This window comes from Anguilla rostrata, chromosome 1, assembly GCF_018555375.3.
Source record: "Anguilla rostrata isolate EN2019 chromosome 1, ASM1855537v3, whole genome shotgun sequence".
Classification (NCBI taxonomy): Eukaryota; Metazoa; Chordata; class Actinopteri; order Anguilliformes; family Anguillidae; genus Anguilla; species Anguilla rostrata.
Genome location: NC_057933.1, coordinates 26,722,973 through 26,744,388, shown reverse-complemented (window position 1 = coordinate 26,744,388; position 21,416 = coordinate 26,722,973). Strand labels below are relative to the sequence as shown.

The 21,416-nt window shown below is 42.8% G+C and overlaps 2 protein-coding genes across 2 annotated transcripts in view; one reads left to right on the top strand and one right to left on the bottom strand.

Moving 5' to 3' along the window:
• LOC135253310 (serine/threonine-protein phosphatase 4 regulatory subunit 3-like) overlaps positions 1-9,496 on the top strand; it is an 18,393-nt gene extending 8,897 nt beyond the window's left edge. The window contains 11 exon segments of the mRNA XM_064332441.1: positions 1,132-1,248; positions 1,877-1,993; positions 3,213-3,246; positions 3,249-3,343; positions 5,746-5,848; positions 6,308-6,466; positions 6,647-6,816; positions 7,091-7,239; positions 7,460-7,653; positions 8,093-8,292; positions 8,435-9,496. Coding sequence (XP_064188511.1) covers positions 1,132-1,248; positions 1,877-1,993; positions 3,213-3,246; positions 3,249-3,343; positions 5,746-5,848; positions 6,308-6,466; positions 6,647-6,816; positions 7,091-7,239; positions 7,460-7,653; positions 8,093-8,292; positions 8,435-8,548 — 1,452 coding nt within the window. The 3' untranslated portion in view covers positions 8,549-9,496.
• Positions 9,497-16,940: 7,444 nt separating this feature from the next.
• LOC135253289 (ADP-ribosylation factor-like protein 13B) overlaps positions 16,941-21,416 on the bottom strand; it is a 9,921-nt gene continuing 5,445 nt past the window's right edge. The window contains exons 2-8 of the mRNA XM_064332394.1: positions 21,180-21,250; positions 20,431-20,680; positions 19,973-20,078; positions 19,421-19,614; positions 18,894-19,002; positions 18,527-18,581; positions 16,941-18,229 (exon numbers count right to left, since the gene is read on the bottom strand). Of these exons, the coding sequence (XP_064188464.1) occupies positions 18,087-18,229; positions 18,527-18,581; positions 18,894-19,002; positions 19,421-19,614; positions 19,973-20,078; positions 20,431-20,680; positions 21,180-21,250 (928 nt within the window). The 3' untranslated portion in view covers positions 16,941-18,086. The remainder of the gene's footprint in view (positions 18,230-18,526; positions 18,582-18,893; positions 19,003-19,420; positions 19,615-19,972; positions 20,079-20,430; positions 20,681-21,179; positions 21,251-21,416) is intronic.

The following is a 21,416-nucleotide window of genomic DNA, read 5'->3' as shown; positions in this document are numbered from 1 at the left end:
AAGAACCAAGCTCCTTCTGAACTTACGTTTCTGTGTTTGAGCTGAGGTTTCCAGATCCCCGAGGTCTGCTAGCATGCGCAAGAAAGGAACCTTCACCTAAGATCCTCAGATCATTCAAAGCTCCTCCCTGGCACCTTGGATGTCAGTTGGTCATAGGGTTCAAATCCACTGGTGGTTGTTGTGGTTGAGCAGTACTGTACGGACTGTACCATGTTTTACTGTCATGCAGCTGTTGTTTATTCAGGGACCACCATGCTCAAAAGACACTAGACTAGACTGAGGTAAGTGGTGTCTACAGCCCCACGGTGGCATGGCCTGCTGTTGATTAATCCGGAAGCAGTTTTATAGCCCATTCCCTAGTTTGCGTGCAGTCTTTTCCCATACCCCCATTTTCCGTGCCGAAATGGGAAGGTCCATCTCCCCACCTCCAAAAAGTGTAGCCCCGGTGTATGTTCTTGGTGTGGTTTTTGCTTTGGAATGCCGTTCAAGTGTCCTCCCTCATCCTCCAATTGGCTAGCCACGCACATACCACGCAACTCTATGGTATTTTTCATACCAAAGTGTGGAAGGGGCTGTAGGTTTCCCAGAAAAAAAGCATAAACGTGCAGTAGGAGAACGGGCTGTTTTGCTTTTCCGCACTACGGCGCCGTTATCAGCTCCCCAGGAATAGATCATGCATGTGACCACTCTGCCCTGAACACCCTCGTTTCTCCTTTTACTCCTTCAGGACGATGAGAAGTTCCTGACGGACCTCTTCGCACAGCTAACCGAGGAAGCGACAGACGACCACAAAAGACACGAACTGGTAAAGAAAAAAGTGACCGCCATCTTAATATTCTTCTTTGGTTGGTGATTGTTATTATTATTCAGTGAAAGGCGAAGACTGAGGTTTAGAAGGGGTTATTTTACTGTCATTAGCGAAGGTTGACAAAGTCCTTTTTTCACAAAATGGATGTATTTTCGTGCTTGGCTTGGGTCCATTTGCTTGTACAGCATCACCTGAAATGAAACTCTTCAGTATTGCTGCAGTTGAAATTGAACCTTGACTAAGGAAACTGAAATAACCATTATCTATATGTGTATTCCTGTCTTGTGTATTCCTGTCTAATGCAACATTTTTCCTTGATGTAGGTAAACTTCCTGAAGGAATTTTGTGCTTTTTCTCAAACATTACAACCTCAGAACAGAGATGCCTTCTTCAAAACATTGTCAAACATGGGCATCCTTCCAGCACTTGAAGTAATTTTGGTAAGCCAGAGAGATGATATATTGGTCCCCAGCTCCACGGCATTTTCCCAGATGTTTTCAGTGATTAGGTGCCATATCCAAAGAGTATAGAATGTCCGCTGTCAACAGGTGTGTCCCTGCATACTTCCATGCTCTGTACTACCGTTCTCTTGAATGTCCACTCCAGTTTCTTGGAACACAGAAAGCTGAGTTTTTATCCTCAAAGTTTGCTGTAACTATTCAAAAACTGAATAGATGGTTCAGTTACTTCTTTCCCTGTCAAAGCATGCATCAATGCATACTTGAAAGTCACACTCCAAGATGGCTGCATACTCGCTTTGTGTTGTTGGAGCATGGAAGTTTGCAGTCTGGGACACACCTTATGTCTTTGTTCAGATTTTAACTTCCTTGTGCTGCTCTGTCTGTGATATCACAAGTCGTGAGTCTTGCTTGATTGGTCCTGGCTATGCAACATTGAGTGAGATTTATTTGGCTATATTATTCTGTCTGTGACATAAAAAGGAGTGAGTTTTGCTTGTTTGGGCCTGGCTCTCCTGCTTTATGACATCATGAGGGGTAAATCTTACTAGACGGATTATCCTTGCTGTGTCTGTGACATCACAAGTTTCTCCTCATTGGTCCTTGGCAGGGAATGGATGATGTCCAGGTGCGCAGTGCTGCTACCGACATCTTCTCCTATCTGGTGGAGTACAACCCCTCCATGGTGCGGGAGTTTGTGATGCAGGAGTCCCAGCAGAACGACGATGTGAGTGGTCTGCCCATCGCCGTCCGGACCCTTATGGCTTTGTGTTTGGTGTTGTACCTTGTCCTTTCATGTTTCACTGACCGAAACGTGCAAAAATTTAAATTCTGTGTGTGGAAATGTAAGGAAATGACCACAGAGAAATGTATAGCTGAACTAAACGGGTAGTCCAGTTTAGTTTTTAAGCTTCTTCACATCAAGCACTGCTGCACTGTGGATGTCTTCCCACATAATACATTATTTCAAACCATTCATAGTACTCATGTGGGGCTCATGTGGCACAAGCATATTCGGAGCATATTCGGATTCCATCAGTTTTCCTTCAGTGAGCTGTGTGCCTGTATCAAGAAGTAACCTGTTAAGGCGCTGCCAGAAATCAGTTGGAACAACTCCATTTGTCTCTGTCGCATGCAGAAGGTCCATCTGGCTATTACAGTATTCAGCGAGCATATACAAGTAGTCTGAGAAGGTGTGCCGAAGTCCACATGAACTAGCTTAAAAAACTGAACTAGAGTAAAAACTGAATCGCACTACGTGATTGGTGCATGCGAGCCATTTTTCCCAGTCATGAAACTTGAGTGTTGGGGAAATTATTGGAGGCTAGGGGCAATGGAACAGGAGAACAGGTTTAGCCTTTGAATGTCTTTACCCCTAACTTAGCATAAACCTCTTGCGTATTGAGTAAGAAGCATCCCCATTGGGGCCGGGTTGGTATTTAATTTACATTTAAATTCATATTTACATGCATTTGTTTAGCAGACACTCACTTCCGGAACGGTTTATAGAATGCTGAAATCATACGCTTTTATCCTCAAAACATAAACCGCTGCATATCTGTCCCGGTTAGCGGGTTCCTTTCAGTCGGCCCCCAGTTTAGCCCTTGATAACAAGACTGTAGCCAATCAGTGGCTCAAGTGAAGCACTTTTGGTCAATGCTAAAACACAGTGGACAGTGCAGCCCTCCAGGCCTGATGCCAGGTGTGCATGGCAGTTTGAGTGTGTCTGGCACACCAGTGTGGTACCAGCACTACAGTCCCTCTTATTCTGACGTTCCGTTCCTTTGTGTGATTATGTACTTAATGCATCGTCTTTTATTAGCTTGTATATTCACTCTGGATGAGGTGAGAGGGGAAGCACTGTATTGAAATAAACGGTGAGTGTGTTGACTTTGCTGGGTCACACAGATGCGCTGTAATGTGGCTCCGCCCCCTCATTTTCCCAGGACATCCTCCTCATCAACCTGATCATCGAGCACATGACTGCGACACCGACCCGGAGCTGGGCGGGGCCGTGCAGCTGATGGGCCTGCTGCGGACGCTGGTGGACCCGGAGAACATGCTTGCCACCGCCACCGTGAGCCTCGTCCCTTCTCTTTTTCTCCTCTCCCTCACACCCTCTCTCCCCTCCCTCCTTATCTCCCCGCGACAGTCGCTCAGCCGGTTCGGAGATAAAGGAGAGGACGTCATGTCTGTCGTCAGGCGATTTTCAGAGATTGCGCAAGATGGACACCAGTGGTGGGAAATCCTGGTCCAGAAAGTCCTCCTCAGTGTTTTGTTCCAATCACCTGGATTTTGTAATGAGCAAAATTCTTCAGCTGTTCTTCAGAGTTCATGGGTGGAAGAAACACGTTTACTTTCTAACCCCAGGACTTTCAACCTCTCATGGGCACCTTTCCCAATCGACATTCAATTCAATTTCATTTGTATAGCATTTTTTACAGAGAACTGTTACAAAGACACTTTACACAGTAGCAAGGCAAGAGACAGAGCAAACGGAGCAAACACCAGGCCTGTACCCCCCAAATAGCAAGTAAAATAGGTAAAAAAAACTCACAGTGGGGGGAGAACCCTCAAATGGTGGTGAAAAAACTCCCCAATGGAAAGAAATCACAAGAGGAGCCCCACTATAGAGGAGGAGCCCATGCTTCACTGGCCAGCCTAGTGTAAATTAGTAGACTGCAAATCAAATGGGGTGAGCAGGTTACATCTGAGGTGAAAACTAACAGGAATAATAGAAGACCAAATGGTATAGTTCAGAATAGTACATTTTCGAGGAGATATAAGCCGCGTTTCCACCAAAATTACCCGGAACTTTCAGTCCCAGGAACTGCTTTACCAGGAACTAAAAGGTTCCTTCAGCCAATGGCTGTCTGCGTTTCCACCGGGGTCTAAAGTCCCGCGAAGATTAGGCAAATTAGCCCACTGATGTATGGAAAAGCGACATTGTCGTCGGTCCATCTGTCATATATTTCTTCTGTAACACCATACTACCACCGAAGTAGCCTACATTATTTTCTAATAACCGGGACAGCCCGGAGGGGTTTATTCCACTTATATACAACGGGTTACCAACAATGACTATATATGGTTACTTTTGTATTTATTGATTTTTATCGATTTAATCACATGGAATTGAAATATTCTTCTGCAGCCGTTTGAGCATATTTTACCGTTGTCAAGCAAAACTGTCGTTGGTAGTTGAACTTGGACCGTTATGCAACAAATAGGATATAACAGACCAATAGTCAGATTGTAACTGTTTTATATATCCTCTCAAACACATTCATTATGTTTTTATGCGAACATTCGCTTTCATGTCTTGACATCCGAAGCGACAGAATGCATTCACATTTCCAATATAACTGGCAACAACAGCAGAAAACATGCACACGTTGTAAACAATTTGCTGTTTGATTACTTTCTCATCGTCAATTCTATATAGGCTAATCGCAATATGACAAGAATAAAACGAAAACTCGGACTTGCGTGAAAATTTAAATTAGTAGTGGTACAGCCACCGTTTGTTTTCCTTCGGAGTTACTGCTAGCCGAGCAGCGAAGTGTGCCCACCAGATGCGAACCATGCACCATAAATTAGTCCATAGTCTTCCTGGTCTTTTTGTGAAATTGAAGAATGGCAGAGTAAAATTACGGCAGTCTGAAAAAGCTAAAGGTACTATTACTAGAATTAACCTGTTATTTTACCATGACAAAAAGTGCGGAAGGTGATTTCCAGTTTGCTTTTACTGTAGGCTATCACCAATGTGAATTACGCAGAACTACCGCATACCTCACATAACTGTATCAAACGTTTTGAGTCAATTACAACGGGCTAACAAAGAAAATCCGGAAGAAAATATTCAGCAACCGAATTAATCAGTTTGAATGTTTTAGTACGTAATATGCTGTCCCAGCACGAATGCTTAGCATTTTATAAAACGAATACTAAAGCAAGAAAAGAACAGAAGAGCACACGTTATAATTCCAAGACGTTGGCAGGCTATAACCAAAACTAGGCTACTGCGCCGCATAACATACAAGTTTGATTTGAAGTTATTATGAAAATAAATCGGGTTGCGCCCGCATATTTTCAAACATGGCGGGTAATGGCGGAAAATAAATACAACACAAATGCTACGAGTACTCGACCAATCAGAAATGTTCAGCGCTGCAAGCTCCACCCAAAAGGTTCCTGTACTTTCGGAAAGTACTACCCCCCGAGCAGGAACGTTTTGGGGGGTAAAACAAAGCCCCCAGAACTAAATTTAGACCCTAGTTCCTGCGGTGGAAACGCACTGAGTTCCTCAAAAGGTTCCTAGTTCCGGGGTATAGTTCCTGCGGTGGAAACGCGGCTATAGACAATCGACAAAGAGCTGTTAGACAGGCCTATCATTATTATTGGGGGAAAGTGGAATCTTAAGGTAACTGAATGAATGGTTTGGGATACTCACCTGTGCATCCTTCTTCATTTTGGCAGAAAACTGAGAAAACCGAGTTCCTGAGTTTCTTCTACAAGCACTGTATGCACGTGCTGTCTGCCCCACTGCTGGCCAACACCACAGAGGACAAGCCCAGCAAAGGTGTGTCACTTCATCGGTCACTGCAGTGTCAGTACTGCTCTCAGGTGTCACTGTCAGTACTGCCCTCGTGTGTCGCTGTCAGTACTGCCCTGTGTGTCACTGTCAGTATTGCCATCGCATGTAACTGTCAGTTCTTCCCTCACATGTGACTGTCAGTACTGCCTTTGTGTAGCACTGACAGCACTGTACTGAAGAGTCACCAACAATATTACCCTTATATATCACTGTTTCTTGCTGGTTTATCATGCTTTATCTCCCAGTAACTTCCTTCAGGCTGAAGAGGAAAATAGCTGTTCTTTGTGAGGGTAGAATTATCATTTATGCAATGTTAATGTAAAAACCTCTATACCCACAGGCTTTCTGTAAGTAGAACTGCTTGTGGGCAAACAGCGCTGCTCTGTCAGTGGAGAACATACCAAATGAAATGTACTTTAATCCCGTCTGTGTGTCCCTATCCAGACGACTTCCAGACATCGCAGTTGCTGGCCCTGATCTTGGAGCTCTTAACCTTCTGTGTGGAGCACCACACCTACCACATCAAGAACTACATCATCAACAAGGACATCCTGCGGAGGGTGCTGGTGCTCACCTCCTCCCGCCACGCCTTCTTGGCTCTCTGTGAGTCATCCCTCTCTCCCCATCCCAATTCACTGCAGCTGGATCAACCTCCCCTGTCCCATAACCCCCCTCATGCATTTAGAAACCCAAGTTATACCTTGTTAACTTTGTGTTCCAGAGGAATGTTCTTAGGTTTCTGTTCTTCTTTATCATTGTCGTCCATCTCATTTATTCCAACAGGTGCGCTCCGCTTCATGAGGAAAATAATCGGCTTGAAAGACGAGTTTTATAACCGCTACATCATGAGGAATTTCCTGTTCGAACCCGTGGTGAAAGCCTTCCTGAACAATGGCTCGCGCTACAACCTGATGAACTCAGCCATAATTGAGATGTTTGAGTACTTGAGAGTGGTGAGTGAAGAAGAACACCAGTCAAATTTACTCTTCTGTGCTTCACACACAGGGAGTTGGAGTGGGAGAGGAAGTAGACTTTTAGCGCTATCAGTCTTCCCTTTGGGTTCCCTGAACACCCTAATTGGGCAACAAGTAAAATCTGTATTGTTGTAAATTCAGTGTCACCAGTGTGTTTTCTCACCCTGGGTTATTTTAGACAATCTATGGTTCCAGAATTAGTATGCATGGTAGGTTTCAATCAACTTGGAAGACGTTTTTGTGGATGTTGCAGGAGGACATGAAGTCTCTGACGACTCACGTGGTGGAGAACTATTGGAAAGCCCTAGAAGATGTGGACTATGTTCAGACCTTCAAAGGACTGAAGCTGCGCTATGAACAACAGAGGGAGAGGCAGGACAACCCCAAACTAGACAGATGAGAGTCGGCAAACCCCTCTTGTTTGAATTTGACTGTGGAATAATCAAAGCAATTTCTACTACAGACTTTTACACATCAGGAGGGGAAAGAAGCTTCGCTATTCAAAACTTATTTTACGTTAGGTCATTGAGTATCCACGCTTAGCGTGTCATACCTAGCGTCCTCCGTGCCGGTTGACATTTCTAATGCGCGCACGTATGTGTTCTGTGTTTGCGTGCTCGAGCAGCATGCGCTCCATCCTGCGGAACCACCGGTACCGACGGGACACGCGCACGCTCGACGACGAGGAGGAGATGTGGTTCAACACGGACGAGGACGACCTGGAGGACGGGGAGGCCGTGGTCCCGCCCTCCGACAAAATGAAGAGCGAGGAAGACCTCATGGACCCCATCAGCAAGTTCATGGAGAGGAGGAAATGTATGTAGAGAAAGGTTAACTATGGCCATTTTAAAGGGATGGTTCAGAAAGGGTTCAAATGGATTTCCTTACCCTCACCTAAAAGATGCTCTACAATCAAAGAGTGGGTTCCCTGATTTGCTAGCATTTCCATATTATATGAATATAGTCTCTGTAATATATTTAACATTGTACATACAATAAAGACCTTCTGATCCAAAAATTCTGCTGATAAATGTATTGATAGTAATATAAGTAACTAGGTAGTTGATCAACCCCACCTGTGACCAACAGAGAGAGAATAAATGTGCATATAGTCAATGATGCCATTGACTATCTTAACTGCTAAATTGGCATCTTCAGCAGGCAGCTTTCACAATTTTCCAGTCCCAGCAGGGTGAAATATGCACACATTAACACCAAACCTGCTGCATTTAATCCATTGTCCGTTTTGATTCAGTGAAAGACTCTGAGGAGAAGGAGGTGTTGGCCAAGCCTACCCTGACGGGTCGCCAGAGCCCCAGCTTCAAGCTGTCCTTCTCCAGCGCCCCCAAACCCAGCCTCACCGGTCCGCCCCCCACCAGCCACCTCCCAGGGTCGCCCGGGTCACTGAGCATCGGGGCCAGGACCTCCCCACCAACGACAGCCATCACCACCAAGGTAGCCAGCCTGAGTTTCCACGCTCTGCCTTCAAATAGGACCACTTTCTTTGGTCTCTGCATGGTTGTCATCCTCTTCACAAAGGGAGGATTTAGTAACGGCCTTTCACAGATGCGTCTTCAAGCATTTCCTGTTTCCCTAGAGCGGCCTGGTGGGCCTTGTCGATTACCCAGATGACGACGAGGAGGATGAAGACGATATGGAGAACCAGGAAGAGACTCTGCCCTTGTCCAAAAAGGCGAAGCTTAGCTCTTAACTTTTTCTCCCATTCAGTCCTGCCCAGAGTGAGGCTCTGATCTCTACCTGTCCAGCAAAGTGTCGCTTCCAATGATTGCGGAAATGATTGGGGGGGGGGGGGGGAGGAATGACGAGTATTGATAAACAGATCATCGCCGTCCACGTTCTCGTGGGTGCAAAGAGGTCCGAAGACGAACGAGCCCCTCCCCTCCGTGGACACGCCCGCCTCCACACGCAGTTCCTGATACTCAAGTGCCAATCGGACGAGCGAGTCGTGAAAGGAGGGGAGGAATCGTGGGAGGGTGCGTTGCCCCTTTTCTCGGGATGAAATGAGATTCAGCTTTCCTGCAGGTGGGGGCTTGGAAGACTGACTCCCAAAAGAGAATATAGGGGGGTTAGGCCACACATTCGAGGTTTGGGGGTGGGGATGGACGGACACAGCCTACCCCAAACAGTGCAAGCCAGTCTGCTCGCCCTCGAAGAGACGCTGACTCAACTCCTCCCTCTTCCCTTTTCTGTTCTTTTTTTCATCTCTCATCTAAGCCCCCCCCCCCTTACGTACTGGGACCAGACTAAGATGACCCAGAAGATGACGTCCTTCACTATCACTCAGCAGGAACCCCTCAATAAATGCCAGCAAATTCTCCTTTCGTACAGCTTTCTTTCTCTTTTTTAATGAAGGAGACCTGCCTTTAATAATTATGACTGTCACCATTCGCACTAGGTCAGGGTTTTTTTTTTTTTTTTTTAAGCCTCTGTTGAGGAATAATTGAAAAGTAGTCCCTCTTTAATCCCTTTATTTTGTTTTGGCCTTTGAAACTGCAGACATTGGAAACTTGCCCTCCCCTCTTCATTAAAGATAGTGGCGTTCTAGATGTGATAATTTTGTCATATCTTTTGTTCTTTTTCTTCATGAGTGTACGCTTAGTCATTGGGGACCATTAAAAGAATCTTTGATGTAATATAACTTAATTGTTGTGCTGGTACTTTGCATTGTGTTTACTTTTTGTCTATCTTAAGGTGTAATTAGTTAACTACAAATGAATGCATTCAGTAGCAATACTGTTTTTTAAATATATTTTTATAGTTTTTAATCCTGTCTAATGTAATAAACCTGCTCTATAAACTACAAATGCCAAGCTGTTCCAAGATTACAGTCTCAATGTCAGCATATTTCTGGAAATTGTTTTTTCTTCAAAAACTAACAAGATTTCCTTGTCACCACAAAAATCAACTTGCCAAATTGTGAAGTAAGTAACTCAAATTACACTCACATTATTTAATTTGAAGCCAAAGGGGCTGCTGGGTGGTTCATCCTATTAAGGCACTCTTCTAGAGCCTTAATTTCAAACAGTTAGTTTCAAAAGGGGGTCTTTAAAGGCACTGTAGGGGGGTCCCTTGCCAGACTTGATATGCAGTGACTATATATACGCTGCCCTCCATAATGTTTGGGACAAAGATGTGTTTTCTTGCTTTGACTATAGTTCACAAGTTTAGATTTGTAATCAAACACTTTTGTTAAAGGCTATTTTTATACATTTTAAATTCACCATGTGGAAATTACAGCAATTCATTTTAAGTAACCCCCTCCATTTCAGGGCACCATGTTTTTTTTTTTGGACAAATTGCTTTGCTGAGAAACTGTACTTTAACCTCATGGGAATTGTTTTATTACTAAAATTATGGAACGCAGAGGCAAATCAAGAAAGAAAAATGTCTTTGTCCCTGACATTATGGAGGACATTGTACATTTGGGAAAATTCATAGATTGGGTTTAAAAATATTTTAAATATAGCCCTTTATAACTTTGATGGGAGTCTCCTGGATGCCATTGCACCAGGTTGGGGGTGCCTGGAACACAAAAGGATGAAAACCCCTGCGCTGGAGCAGTCTTGCACCACACCAGCAACCTCCATTAATTGATCAGGGCCCCACAAAACTGCACATGAAGTGTCTCCCTCTGGCTTGTCTATGCCCACCCGGCTTTCAAACTGTCCAGAGGGCACCCGTGGACTATGCCGGAGCCGCATGTTTTCCTTCAACTGAACTCCATGCAACCTTGGCTGTGGGCTGCATTGTGGAAAGAAGTAGCCTGGGGCCACCACTCACACCTGGTGGATTAAACCTCACGCACACCGCATTAATGATTCATTAACGCGCTCAGTATATGTTTGGGTTGGTCAGCTCTCCCAAGTAAAACAGCAAGGGCTGAACCTTGATATCTCCATTTCGAACCCATCTCAGTGCCATTTTGCATGTGGACTACAATCACCATGGACTCGCGAACGACCGATTTTGGTATAGCTCAATTACACCATTACTGTGCTATGGATACCCCTAAAAAATTAGCATTAAAAATCAGACTTTTTTCTGCAAACATAACTCAGTTTAAACCCAGTGGATCCTTACACAAGACCCCCTGTTCCAGGGATCATCAACTCGAATCCAAATCCAGCCCTGGTTTTCTTTCCTCCCGGGTAATTAGTGCTACTGATTGGCCGGACTGTCTTCACACTTGACTCCCAGGCAAAGGGAGGGTGGAAAACCAGCATTTCTCGGCCCTCGAGGATCATGAGTTGCTGATCCCTGCCCTATTCTATTGGTGATTTTGAGACTTTTATATTTCAATGGCTGTTATTCAATTTGAATGAGACCTCAAAATTCTAAATGCAGGATTTATGATTTGATAATATTATAACTACACTAAGGCATATCTATGATGCACTGGCAATCTCAGTCTTTACACACTTTAGCCAAATTTGTGCACCTTTTACCAGTATTTGTTATTCTAAAAGGTGTTCAGGACATTTCTGGGCCTGGTGCTCTTTATGCATGGTCACAGAGCTTGTGGTTTGGGATATGATTCCAACGAAGTGTTTGTTGCTAGTTTGCTGCAGTGGCAGATGCTAAGAAGCCTAGATGGAGCGAAGCTAAAAGACAACCTGACAGGGCTCATTGAAAAAACTAGAGTCAACCTTGGAGTTACTTTTCTTTGGTGGTGTCAGCTGAAGTTCGCCAAGGGGATGAAAAGCATCGCGGAGTTTTCTGTTGGACCTGCAAGTAACGTTATTTTTAGCTAGTTACCTTACGCAGCTGAATGCCCCAGGTTGAGTAGCTTTTGCATCAAATTCTGTTCTTCTATCCTGCTGTTTTCCCCTCCAATAGGAACTGCTGTTACTATTTATAGTTGCAACTTAGCTAGCTTGGCAATTCACCGGCATTTATTTCAATTGGAAAATGAATTCGATCCTGCATGCATGCTATCTAGCTAACGTTATATGCAGCTAAGTCTTCACTAACAAAGAAAAAAAATATCGAACAACTTCGAAAAGGTAACGGATAACTTAATGAAAAAGTCTTCATTACAACACTTTACAGTGAGTACAAAGCCAAGAGAGGGGCCAAAATTTTCAAATACAATTTTAATAGAAAGGAAAGTGCAAATGTTGAGTGCATCCAGGTGAAATTAATTTAAGCGTCATCACCAGCAATGCAGTGCTTTCTGTTGACTCACCGCTGATCTGTTGTGCAGCATTTGGGTCATTCATAATCATGTTGTCCTCACAGATAAATTATTTGGAAGTACAAAACAGGTGGTTTGAACTTAACTCACACCTCATGATTCATTATCAAGTTAGGCAAAAGGATGGAAATAAAACATGTATAGAACTACTCCAGGATACTATCCCATTCAGGAGAGCAAATTAAATTAGCCAAGACTTCATTAAAATACTATAACCTGTACTAACCTTTCTTTCACAATGTAGATAGCTTTTGTATTCCCTTACTTAAAAAAAAAAGCTTTTCAGTTGAACATATCTGTGATCATTTTTGGTTATGTATTCAAAATATGAAATATTCTAATGGACCAGATATTATTTTTCAATTTAATTTAATTTCAATTAATTTCATTTTTTTATTAAAAGTGTGATTTAATCTGAATGGAATATAGTGTTGCTGGAAGGTCTAGAACATTGTGAGTTTATACTACAGTTTATATGGACTCTTGTTAATCTGTGTTTTCAATCCTGGTACACACGGATAATGAAAACTGTTTTACTACCTGTGTGAACCACTAAATCTCGTATGAACGGTTAAACGGAATAAGGAAATTGGAAAAGTGGAAAATGAAGGTTCAGACGTAAAAGTCCTCCCCAATATTTTTTCCAGTCCACTGGATTTGCTAGTTCCACAATTAATCAGCCATGAGGTAGAAATCATTAGTGAAATTGGCTGGCTGAGTTCATGGGTGGAAGAAGCACATGGCAGGACTTTTCCTTTCTGAACCCTGGACTATCCACCGCTAGATATCGGTAGTCTTTGTACTGGGGGTGGTTTTTTCCATGGCCACACAATGTTGTACAAGAGTTGCAGGGCCATGGGAGCTCACATTGCATGTGCATTGGATTGTAAAAGCAATCTGGTTTAAACCATGCCCTCAGAGTGCTTTTCCACACCTGTAAATTGTTTTAAATACCAGGGCATAGACAAAGGACATGTATGCGGTGCTGTAGTTTGTTTTGAAACAGTGGTTCTATTACAGGAGGCAGTGAGGGTACTTCAGCTGCCAAAATATAACTTGTCCGAAAATATCCACCTATTTGCTTGTTGTTAGGTTAGGCGTGGAGGGTCTGATTTCACCTGATCTCTTTCCTCAAATTAGAACAATATTTAGTGGGCTCAGAAAGTAGACACATCAAATTTAAATTTGAATTTGTAATTGTTTATTATTCACAAGGAATTAAAAGATTTTAGTCATTTAGAAGTTTTTTAATTCCTTCAACTCATAGGTCGCCATTGTTAATACAGTCATATTCTGGGTAGTGATGTCAGATGGTTACACAGGTCTTAGTCCATTGCTGTTGCCCACTGATCAGCATTGATAATGTCTTCAATACAGTCTTTTTGATTCGAGCAAGAGCGGGACATTACTCAGGAGGAAAGCACCGAGAACAGCCCTCATCGAATAAATCAAAACAATGAAGATCTGAGTCCAGAGGAGACAAAAGTACGGAATAAGCGATGGTGTCTGTGCAACAACTGCTCACCTATGCCAACAGAGACGAAAAAGTTGTCTGTTGTGAAGAGCTCCACTTTCTAGCAGCAGCCATTCAAAGTCACTTGACCATCAGGATCAAACTATCGCTTTTGGTGAAAATTAAACGTGTACATTAATACAATCGACGTAAAGTTATTATTGATCCGCATCGTATATGAGTTTATGGCAGTGATAATACCTACTTTACATACATAATCCCTAATGATAATACATGCTGATACACTAAGATGTTAACTTTAGAATCCATCCTATTCACAGATATCCCATGTATCACATCAAACACAAATTCTGAGGCATTGTATTGATATGTTTCAATATTACTAACCGCAACTGCTAGACAAAACAACTGAGTTAACCTACAGTGCAACTAATTTATGTAATCTACCCAAAGTGCATTGCGTGTCTAAAATAATGGCGATCTCCATTGGTCAAATTTTTTATTAAAGGCTGGGGTTTTTTAATATACTATTTAAATACTATGTATATCCTGTAGATGGCACTCTATAACTACAATAAGAAAACTATGGTTCAGATGTGGGTTCCAGAAAGGGAGCTAATTAAAGAAAGCACCAGAATAATCCACACACGAACTGTATCTGATTTTCTTATCATTCCCAGTTACTTCCCAGTTCCATCACCCTGGGCAGACTGGTAACATTTTGGTGGCCTGTACGTGGAATCGGCAACTCCTGCGGGCCAAAGACTGCTGATCAAGGAATCACATAGACTTGACAGTACAAGAGAAGCTGTGAGAATGTTTGACCCTGTGAACTGGAAATGGCATCTTCAGATCTTCATCACTGGGTCATTGGGAGGTGAACAAGAGTTGAACATCCCGGCAGCTACAGCTATCAAAGAGCTTGAACTGTTCAAATATATTGTTCACGACTTGAAGAGTGAGCAAGTGAAGAGCGAGCAACTGCTGAGCTTGGAAGACAAGGGACTCTCAATTGCTTGCCCTGGACAAAAGATAGTGGAACTTGCTCACATTGTTTCTGCTGTGGGCAAGAGGGACAGAGAGCATTGAGCTGCTACAAGAAAGTACCACAGTCGGAAAACTCTGGGAGGTCAACAACTAGGAAAAGAGGATCAAGCCTGCTGACTGTTTAGCTGAGAGTTGATGTGATTTGTCAGCTTCCAGTTTTGCGAATGGAGATGAAGCTATACGAGAGGCAAATGTCGACACTTTGTCAAACAAGTCAATAAATATGGATATAAATGGATAAATATGCGTTTTAAATTTATCGTCCTATTTTCAACCGGTTGAGAAAGTTGTCAACTTGGTGCGTCACGAACACAGTAACCACTCCCCTCTCCACGCCCCGTAAACCCATGGATAACTCGAGACCCATAGTTTGCGCCGCTGGCTTACAGGCAAGACAATGCAAATATTTGACTAACGTTAGGTTCACTTAAATTAGAGTGCCTTTTAAGGAATATTAGATTATTTCTGGTTGCATTCATTTAGCTAGCTAGCTAACGTTAGCTAGCTAGGTAGTTTGCTTTCATAAGGAAATGTTATCGATAACGTTAGCTAGCTAGTTTGCTTTTATGAGGACGTTATAGTTGTGCGTTTATCTTAACTTGGTTAGCTAGATAGCAAAAATTATAATTGGATATAAATCAACGTCCTTACCTTAGCTATCTATCGATACTTGATATACTACTAAGCTAGCTAGCATGTGAAAAGTCTCCCAAAAATAGCGCATATCATGGGGGTAGCTATGGTAACGGGGCACGGTCTGTCAATCATAGCTAACTGACAGTTCTCATTACCACGCCCAGACGGTTCGGGTGAACTTTTATAGTGGGAAATGTAGGCTTAGAAAAATACGTTTTAAAGTACATTGAAATGACTGAATAATAAAAAAATTATGCACATTTGTTTTGTTGTTGCCTAAAGACAACTGGGAAGTGTCACGTTCAACCACCATGTTACTCCTTTAAAGGCTGGGGTTTTTTTAAATAACTGAAATCTTTTGTGTGGTCCTTACAACATGTTTCCATAGTTGAGGGCATTTACAACACACTGTACAAGTCTTAACAGGTGTGGGGTGCCCTTTAAGAATTATTTGGAGTTCACTGCTAACATGTCGTACTATTTATATCCTGTAGATGGCGACTTGAAGAGTGAGCAAGTGAAGAGCCAGCAACTGCTGAGCTTGGAAGACAAGGGACTCTCAATTGCTTGCTCTGGACAAAAGATAGTGGAACTTGCTCACATTGTTTCTGCTGTGGGCAAGAGGGACAGAGAGCATTGGGCTGCTACAAGAAAGTACCACAGTCGGGAGATCACTGCACTGACTTCCAGTAGAAAAGTTTAGGGGGAAGTCCAAGCAAACTGTATTGCAATCTTGGAACTGGCAACTCAAGTATCCATTCTTAAACAACTAGGAAAAGATGATCAAGCCTGCTGACTGTTCAGCTGAGAGTTGATGTGATTTGTCAGCTTCCAGTTTTGCGAATGGAGATAAAGCTAATAAGAGAGGCAAATGTCGACACTTTGTCAAACAAGTCAAAATTGCTCACATTGTTTTCGCTGTGGCCAAGAAAGACACAGCAGTGGGCTCTACCAGCATCAAGATGGAAAAATGCATGCAACTGGATATGGATCAAGAACTTTTAACTTTGGCAGTGCATGTTTCAGCCACATGGCAAGGAAGAAAAGATGTTAAAAGGATGGTGTATCAGGGGTAGCTTCTTTGAGACTCTGCTCATCGGACAACATGGAGGAAGAGATTCAACAGTCATTTTATGTCACCCTTGTCTAATGCATTAAAACAGCATGCCAGGATGATCCAGTCATCAAAGAAGAGATTATGCTCATGGAGAATGCCTGGCTTCCCAACGAAAAGGACAAAAGGAGATGGGATGAGACACCAGAAGACTTGTGCATGAGTGCAACAAATTTGTGTTTGAAGATGAAATCCTTGACAGACAGTCAGGACCACGTAAGCAGTTGGTGTTACCAGACAAGCTAACATTGGTGGTACTGAAGAGCCTGCTTGTTGACTTGGAGCTGCTAAAGTAACCCACTTAGCTGGTGAAAGATTTCATTGACCTTATATACATCAGGAGGTGGAGGATTACGCGACAAAGAAGTGTGCTTGCATAAAACGAAGACGGCTAAGCATTCCAGACTGAGCACCTATGGGTTCCATCAAAACCAGCATACCCCTTGAGTTAGTTTCTGTTAACTTGCTGCATTTTGAGCAAAGTAAGGGAGGCTATGAATATATTCTGGTGTTAGCTGATCATCTTACGTGGTTTGCACAAGCTAATCCAACTTGGAAGAAGTCAGGGAAAACAGCCACAGAGAAGATTGTTCAGGATTTTAATCCCACGCTTTGGATACCCAGAAAGACTGCATTGCGACCAGGGTTGTGAATTTGAAGTTGTTCCAAAGACTTCAGCAACCTGCGCAAATCCCTCAATCATTCAGAATCCAAACCCAGAATATTCTTAGGCCATACAGACCTCAAGCAGAGGAAAACACAAAACTGAGACTGAAAGCAGACAAGTTTCATCCAATCTCAACAAAGGTAGCAGAAAGCAGAAGGTGAAAACCAGATTCAAGAGGAAGGTGAAGAACCAGTTTTAGCGGATGCACCTCCGTAAGATCAAATGCCTTCTAAAACAGAAGAAGCAGAAAGGTCAGATGAAGAAGAACTGTGTACCAACAGTGATGAGGAAACTGGTTCTGGTGTGGGTCCAATAAACGTGATTAAAGACAGCTTCAGAATTATCCACACACAAACTGTGGCCGGTTTTCTTATGGACATAACTGTTAGTCTTTAAGGCATTTCTATTTAAAGGGAACCTCACCTGTTAAGACTTGTAAGGCTTAATGTGTTGTTAAAACCACACAAAAGATGGAGATCACCATTATTTTAGGCGCGCAAGAGACTTCGGGTAGATGACGTAAAAAAGGTTGCACTGGAGGTTAAGTCACTTGTTTTGCCCAGCAGTTGGGATAATGTTGAAAAATACCAATACAATGGCTCAGAATTTGTGTGTGATATGACACACCGGATATCTGTGAATAGGATGGATTCAAAAGCTAAACATCTTAATATATCAGCGTGTATGATCATTAGGGATTATGCATTCAAAGGAAGTATTATCACTGGCTTGAGCTCATATGTACAATGCCGATCAATAATAACGTTATGTCAATTAAATTAATGGGGACGATGTTTCATTTTCACCAAAAACAATAGTTTGATCCATATGGTCAAGTGACTTTGAATGACTGCTGCTAGAAGATAGAGCTCTTTACAACAAACAACTTTTCTGTCTCTGTTGGCAATGGCGAGCACTTGCTGCACAAACACCATCTCTTACGCCCTACTCTCATTTCCCCTGGCCTGCGATCTTCATCATTTAGATTCATTTAATGAGGGCTGTTGTCGGTGCTGCCCTGCTGAGTAATGTCCTGCTCTGGCTCAAATCGAAAAGGCTGAGCAGAAGATAATTTCAATGTCACTCAATTCTGCTCTTAAAGGGGGGCCACAGCATTGCGCCTGAACAGTTTAAAACCAGACATGAGGCGGCGAGGTGTTTTAGCTGAGACTGACGACAGAGGCCCCACCCTGTTCTTCTTCCACTGCCAAAACTTCCACTTCTTTTCTGGACAGCTGTCTGCAGGAGCAGAGGGAACAGGTATAATGTTCTGCTTTTTCTTTTCCGTTTTAAGGTCAGGTCAACTGTATTTGTTAAGCTCTCTCTGAGCTGCAGCCTCCCCCATAAATTCAAGAGGGTACAGACAAACAAGGTTGTTGCAGTGAAGAGACAGCAATACAAGTACAGGACACAGTATACAACAGATTATGTGGTACAAAATAATTCCAGAATATAATCTGGTTTAGAACAGAACATTTTGAACTTAAACTAGTTGAATGATTAATTGTGCATGTCTGTCAGGTGAGATGGGTTTACCTGCGTCAGTCTTTGTGATCTGCAGCTCACTGTTTGTTTTCTGCTTGTCCCCCATCTACCCATACAGAGAGAGAGGGAGGGAGGGAGGGAGGGAGAGAGAGAGAGAGAGAGAGAGAGAGAGAGAGAGTGAGATCTCAAACAAGCTGGAAATATATTAGTATATATTTGACATCAACATCCTTCCTGTTCCCGTTATTGGATGTTGTAAGTTCTGAAATTTTACCAATGTGTTTTCTGAAAGTGAAGATTTTGGTGGTATGAAACACTATGCACTAAATAATTTAAATAGACTTATCAATCTGTCAGTGCTCCATTTTAGGTACAGTTGAGTTGCTACAATTCAAAATGTAGCAATCCATGTTCTCACCTCGGAGTTGATGTCTCCTGTTGGCTTGAATAGGTTAGCCATGTTGCCCTCATCTTCTGTCTCTGTTGTCCTTCCCTCTTGTTCAGCCTCCTCCCGTTCCCTGTTTTCCCTTTGGAGAAAATACAATGCTTCAGAGAACCCAACTGAACAAACCCTACAGAGGAATCTCAAAGTTAAATATTTCAGTACCAGTACATTTTGTAAATATGTAAAAACGTAGCCATTTCTTTGTTTGGGTAATTCATATAGATAGCTGCTTTGTTTTTATAGTCTTACAGAGTGAGCAAAAGTAGGTCCTTGGCTCAATCTGTGAGCATGATGGATTTCTACTCTAATTGTAATTGGGCTACTTATTTTCTCAGATAAAGTTAGCTTTATTTGGGCCGTTTCTGATACTGTGTAAAGTGGAAATCAGCAGATTCGATCTGTGGGTCAGGGCAGTTGAGGTGATTCAAATATCAGAATGCAGATATGTGTTCATTCAGAAAGTGAATGGGCTTGGAGCTTGAGTAAAAAATGACCCTCACCTCTCCTCCCGAATCAGACGCACCCTCTCGACCCGCTCTCTCATCTCCACAGCCTCCTTCTCCCTCTGCTCCTCCGTGTCCTTCTGCACACGCTCACTGATGACATCGTAATCTCTGGCCACGGTTTTCAAAAGCCAGTCCAGCCCGCTCTTGATGGCTTTCTTCCCGACCTTTTTCACAGCCGAGCACGGTACCTGAAGGGTTATTCCACTCATGAGGCTCACGTTTTTTATGTATAAGAACATATTACCCCTTAAAATTTAGTTTGTAGTTTCATTTTTAATAATTGACTAATTTGTCTCGCTGGTAGTATTTTGATCATTATACTTAATGCATTGGCATGATGCTAATAGCTTGTCTTGGGTGCAGGTGTAAACAGGCATTTTATTGAGCTTGGTGTCCTCAGACAGAGGGTGGTAGGACATTCAGATGAAAATGCTTGGGAACCCCTGCCTTTCCACTGCTGTCAGACACGATGCTGTTACATCACAACTGTATGCTGTAGTCTTAACCCATAACCATCTGTCTCAGCCTAACCCCAGGAACACTCACGATTTGACAGTAGCATTTGTTCAGGGTAACGGTTTCCTCCAGCGACAGACGGTCAATGATGTCATCCTCGCACAGGGCCCCATTCACATCCTGTTTGTTTGCCAGACTGAGAGAAGAGAGGGGAATGGAGAAAATGTATTTATTATGTTAATCACAAGTAAATAAGGTTGGCTTTCTTTTTTAAATAGACTGCATCAACATAAATTGGGACACATGACACTCTTCTCAAAAACAAGGTATTTTTTTTCTCATGTCCATGCCATGGAATAATATCCAGTATCCCATGTTAATTTAGTTTTTGTTATTTAAATTCGTAAAAGAATGGACATTTTCGAACAACAGGTGTTACAAGTCACATGGTTAAACTGACGATGCAGTAATTATGTTTGCCCAGTAGAGGGCAAGCTATTTGTCTGCGTATGCCTGCGTTCCCAGCGGTCGAGTCAGTGTGTACTCACAGAAGAACTGGCTTCCCAGCGACACGAGGGTGCCCAAGGACTTTGGCCAGGACTTTCCTGGTTTCCTGCATCCGTTGGACATCGCTGGAGTCCACCACGAAAATGACACCATGGGACTCGGGGAAGTAGTGCCTCCAAATGTCCCTGAAACTCTCTGTCCCGCCCAGGTCGAAGATGGACAAATCAACCTGGCCCTTCTTCAGGCCCACAGCAGAAAATCCCACATTGGGAAGCACATCCTCAGGGTTTTCTAAGATAAAAAAGTGTATTAATCATCATCATCACCATTATTATTAATGCGGCGGCAGTGTAGCACAGTGGGTAAGGAACTGGGCTTGTAACCGAAAGGTCGCAGGTTCGATTCCCGGGTAGGACACTGCCGTTGTACCCTTGAGCAAGGTACTTAACCGAAATTGCTTCAGTGTATATCCAGCTGTATAAATGGATACAATGTAAAATGCTATGTAAAAGTTGTGTAAGTCGCTCTGGATAAGAGCGTCTGCTAAATGCCTGTAATGTAATCTGTAATGTAATTATTATTATTATTATTACAGTAAAAGAAGGTAAGAGAGATTATTTATCATATGCATGGTTTATCACTGTCATGACAGGCCATGTAAGAATGCTGTGGATTTTATTTAAATTTCCATGCTTTTCTGCCATTTTCAACTTTCTATTCTCGCTTTTATTGTCTGTAAGAGGAACACTGCATACATGGTTTTATCTCTAGATGGCCAGGAAAATCTCACCTCCTTTAATGACTCTCACAGTTGCTGTTTTCCCCGCATTATCTAGTCCCAGCATAGTCAATGTGACTTTCCTGAAAATGAATGAAGAATGAAGGTCATGTTGCCAAATTGCTAAAATGACATTACTATACTACTACAATATTATGGACACCTGACATCCAACATCTCATCCAAATTCATGGGCATTGATGGGGGCATTGTCATCCCAGAAAAGACCATGTTTAATCATAGGATAAA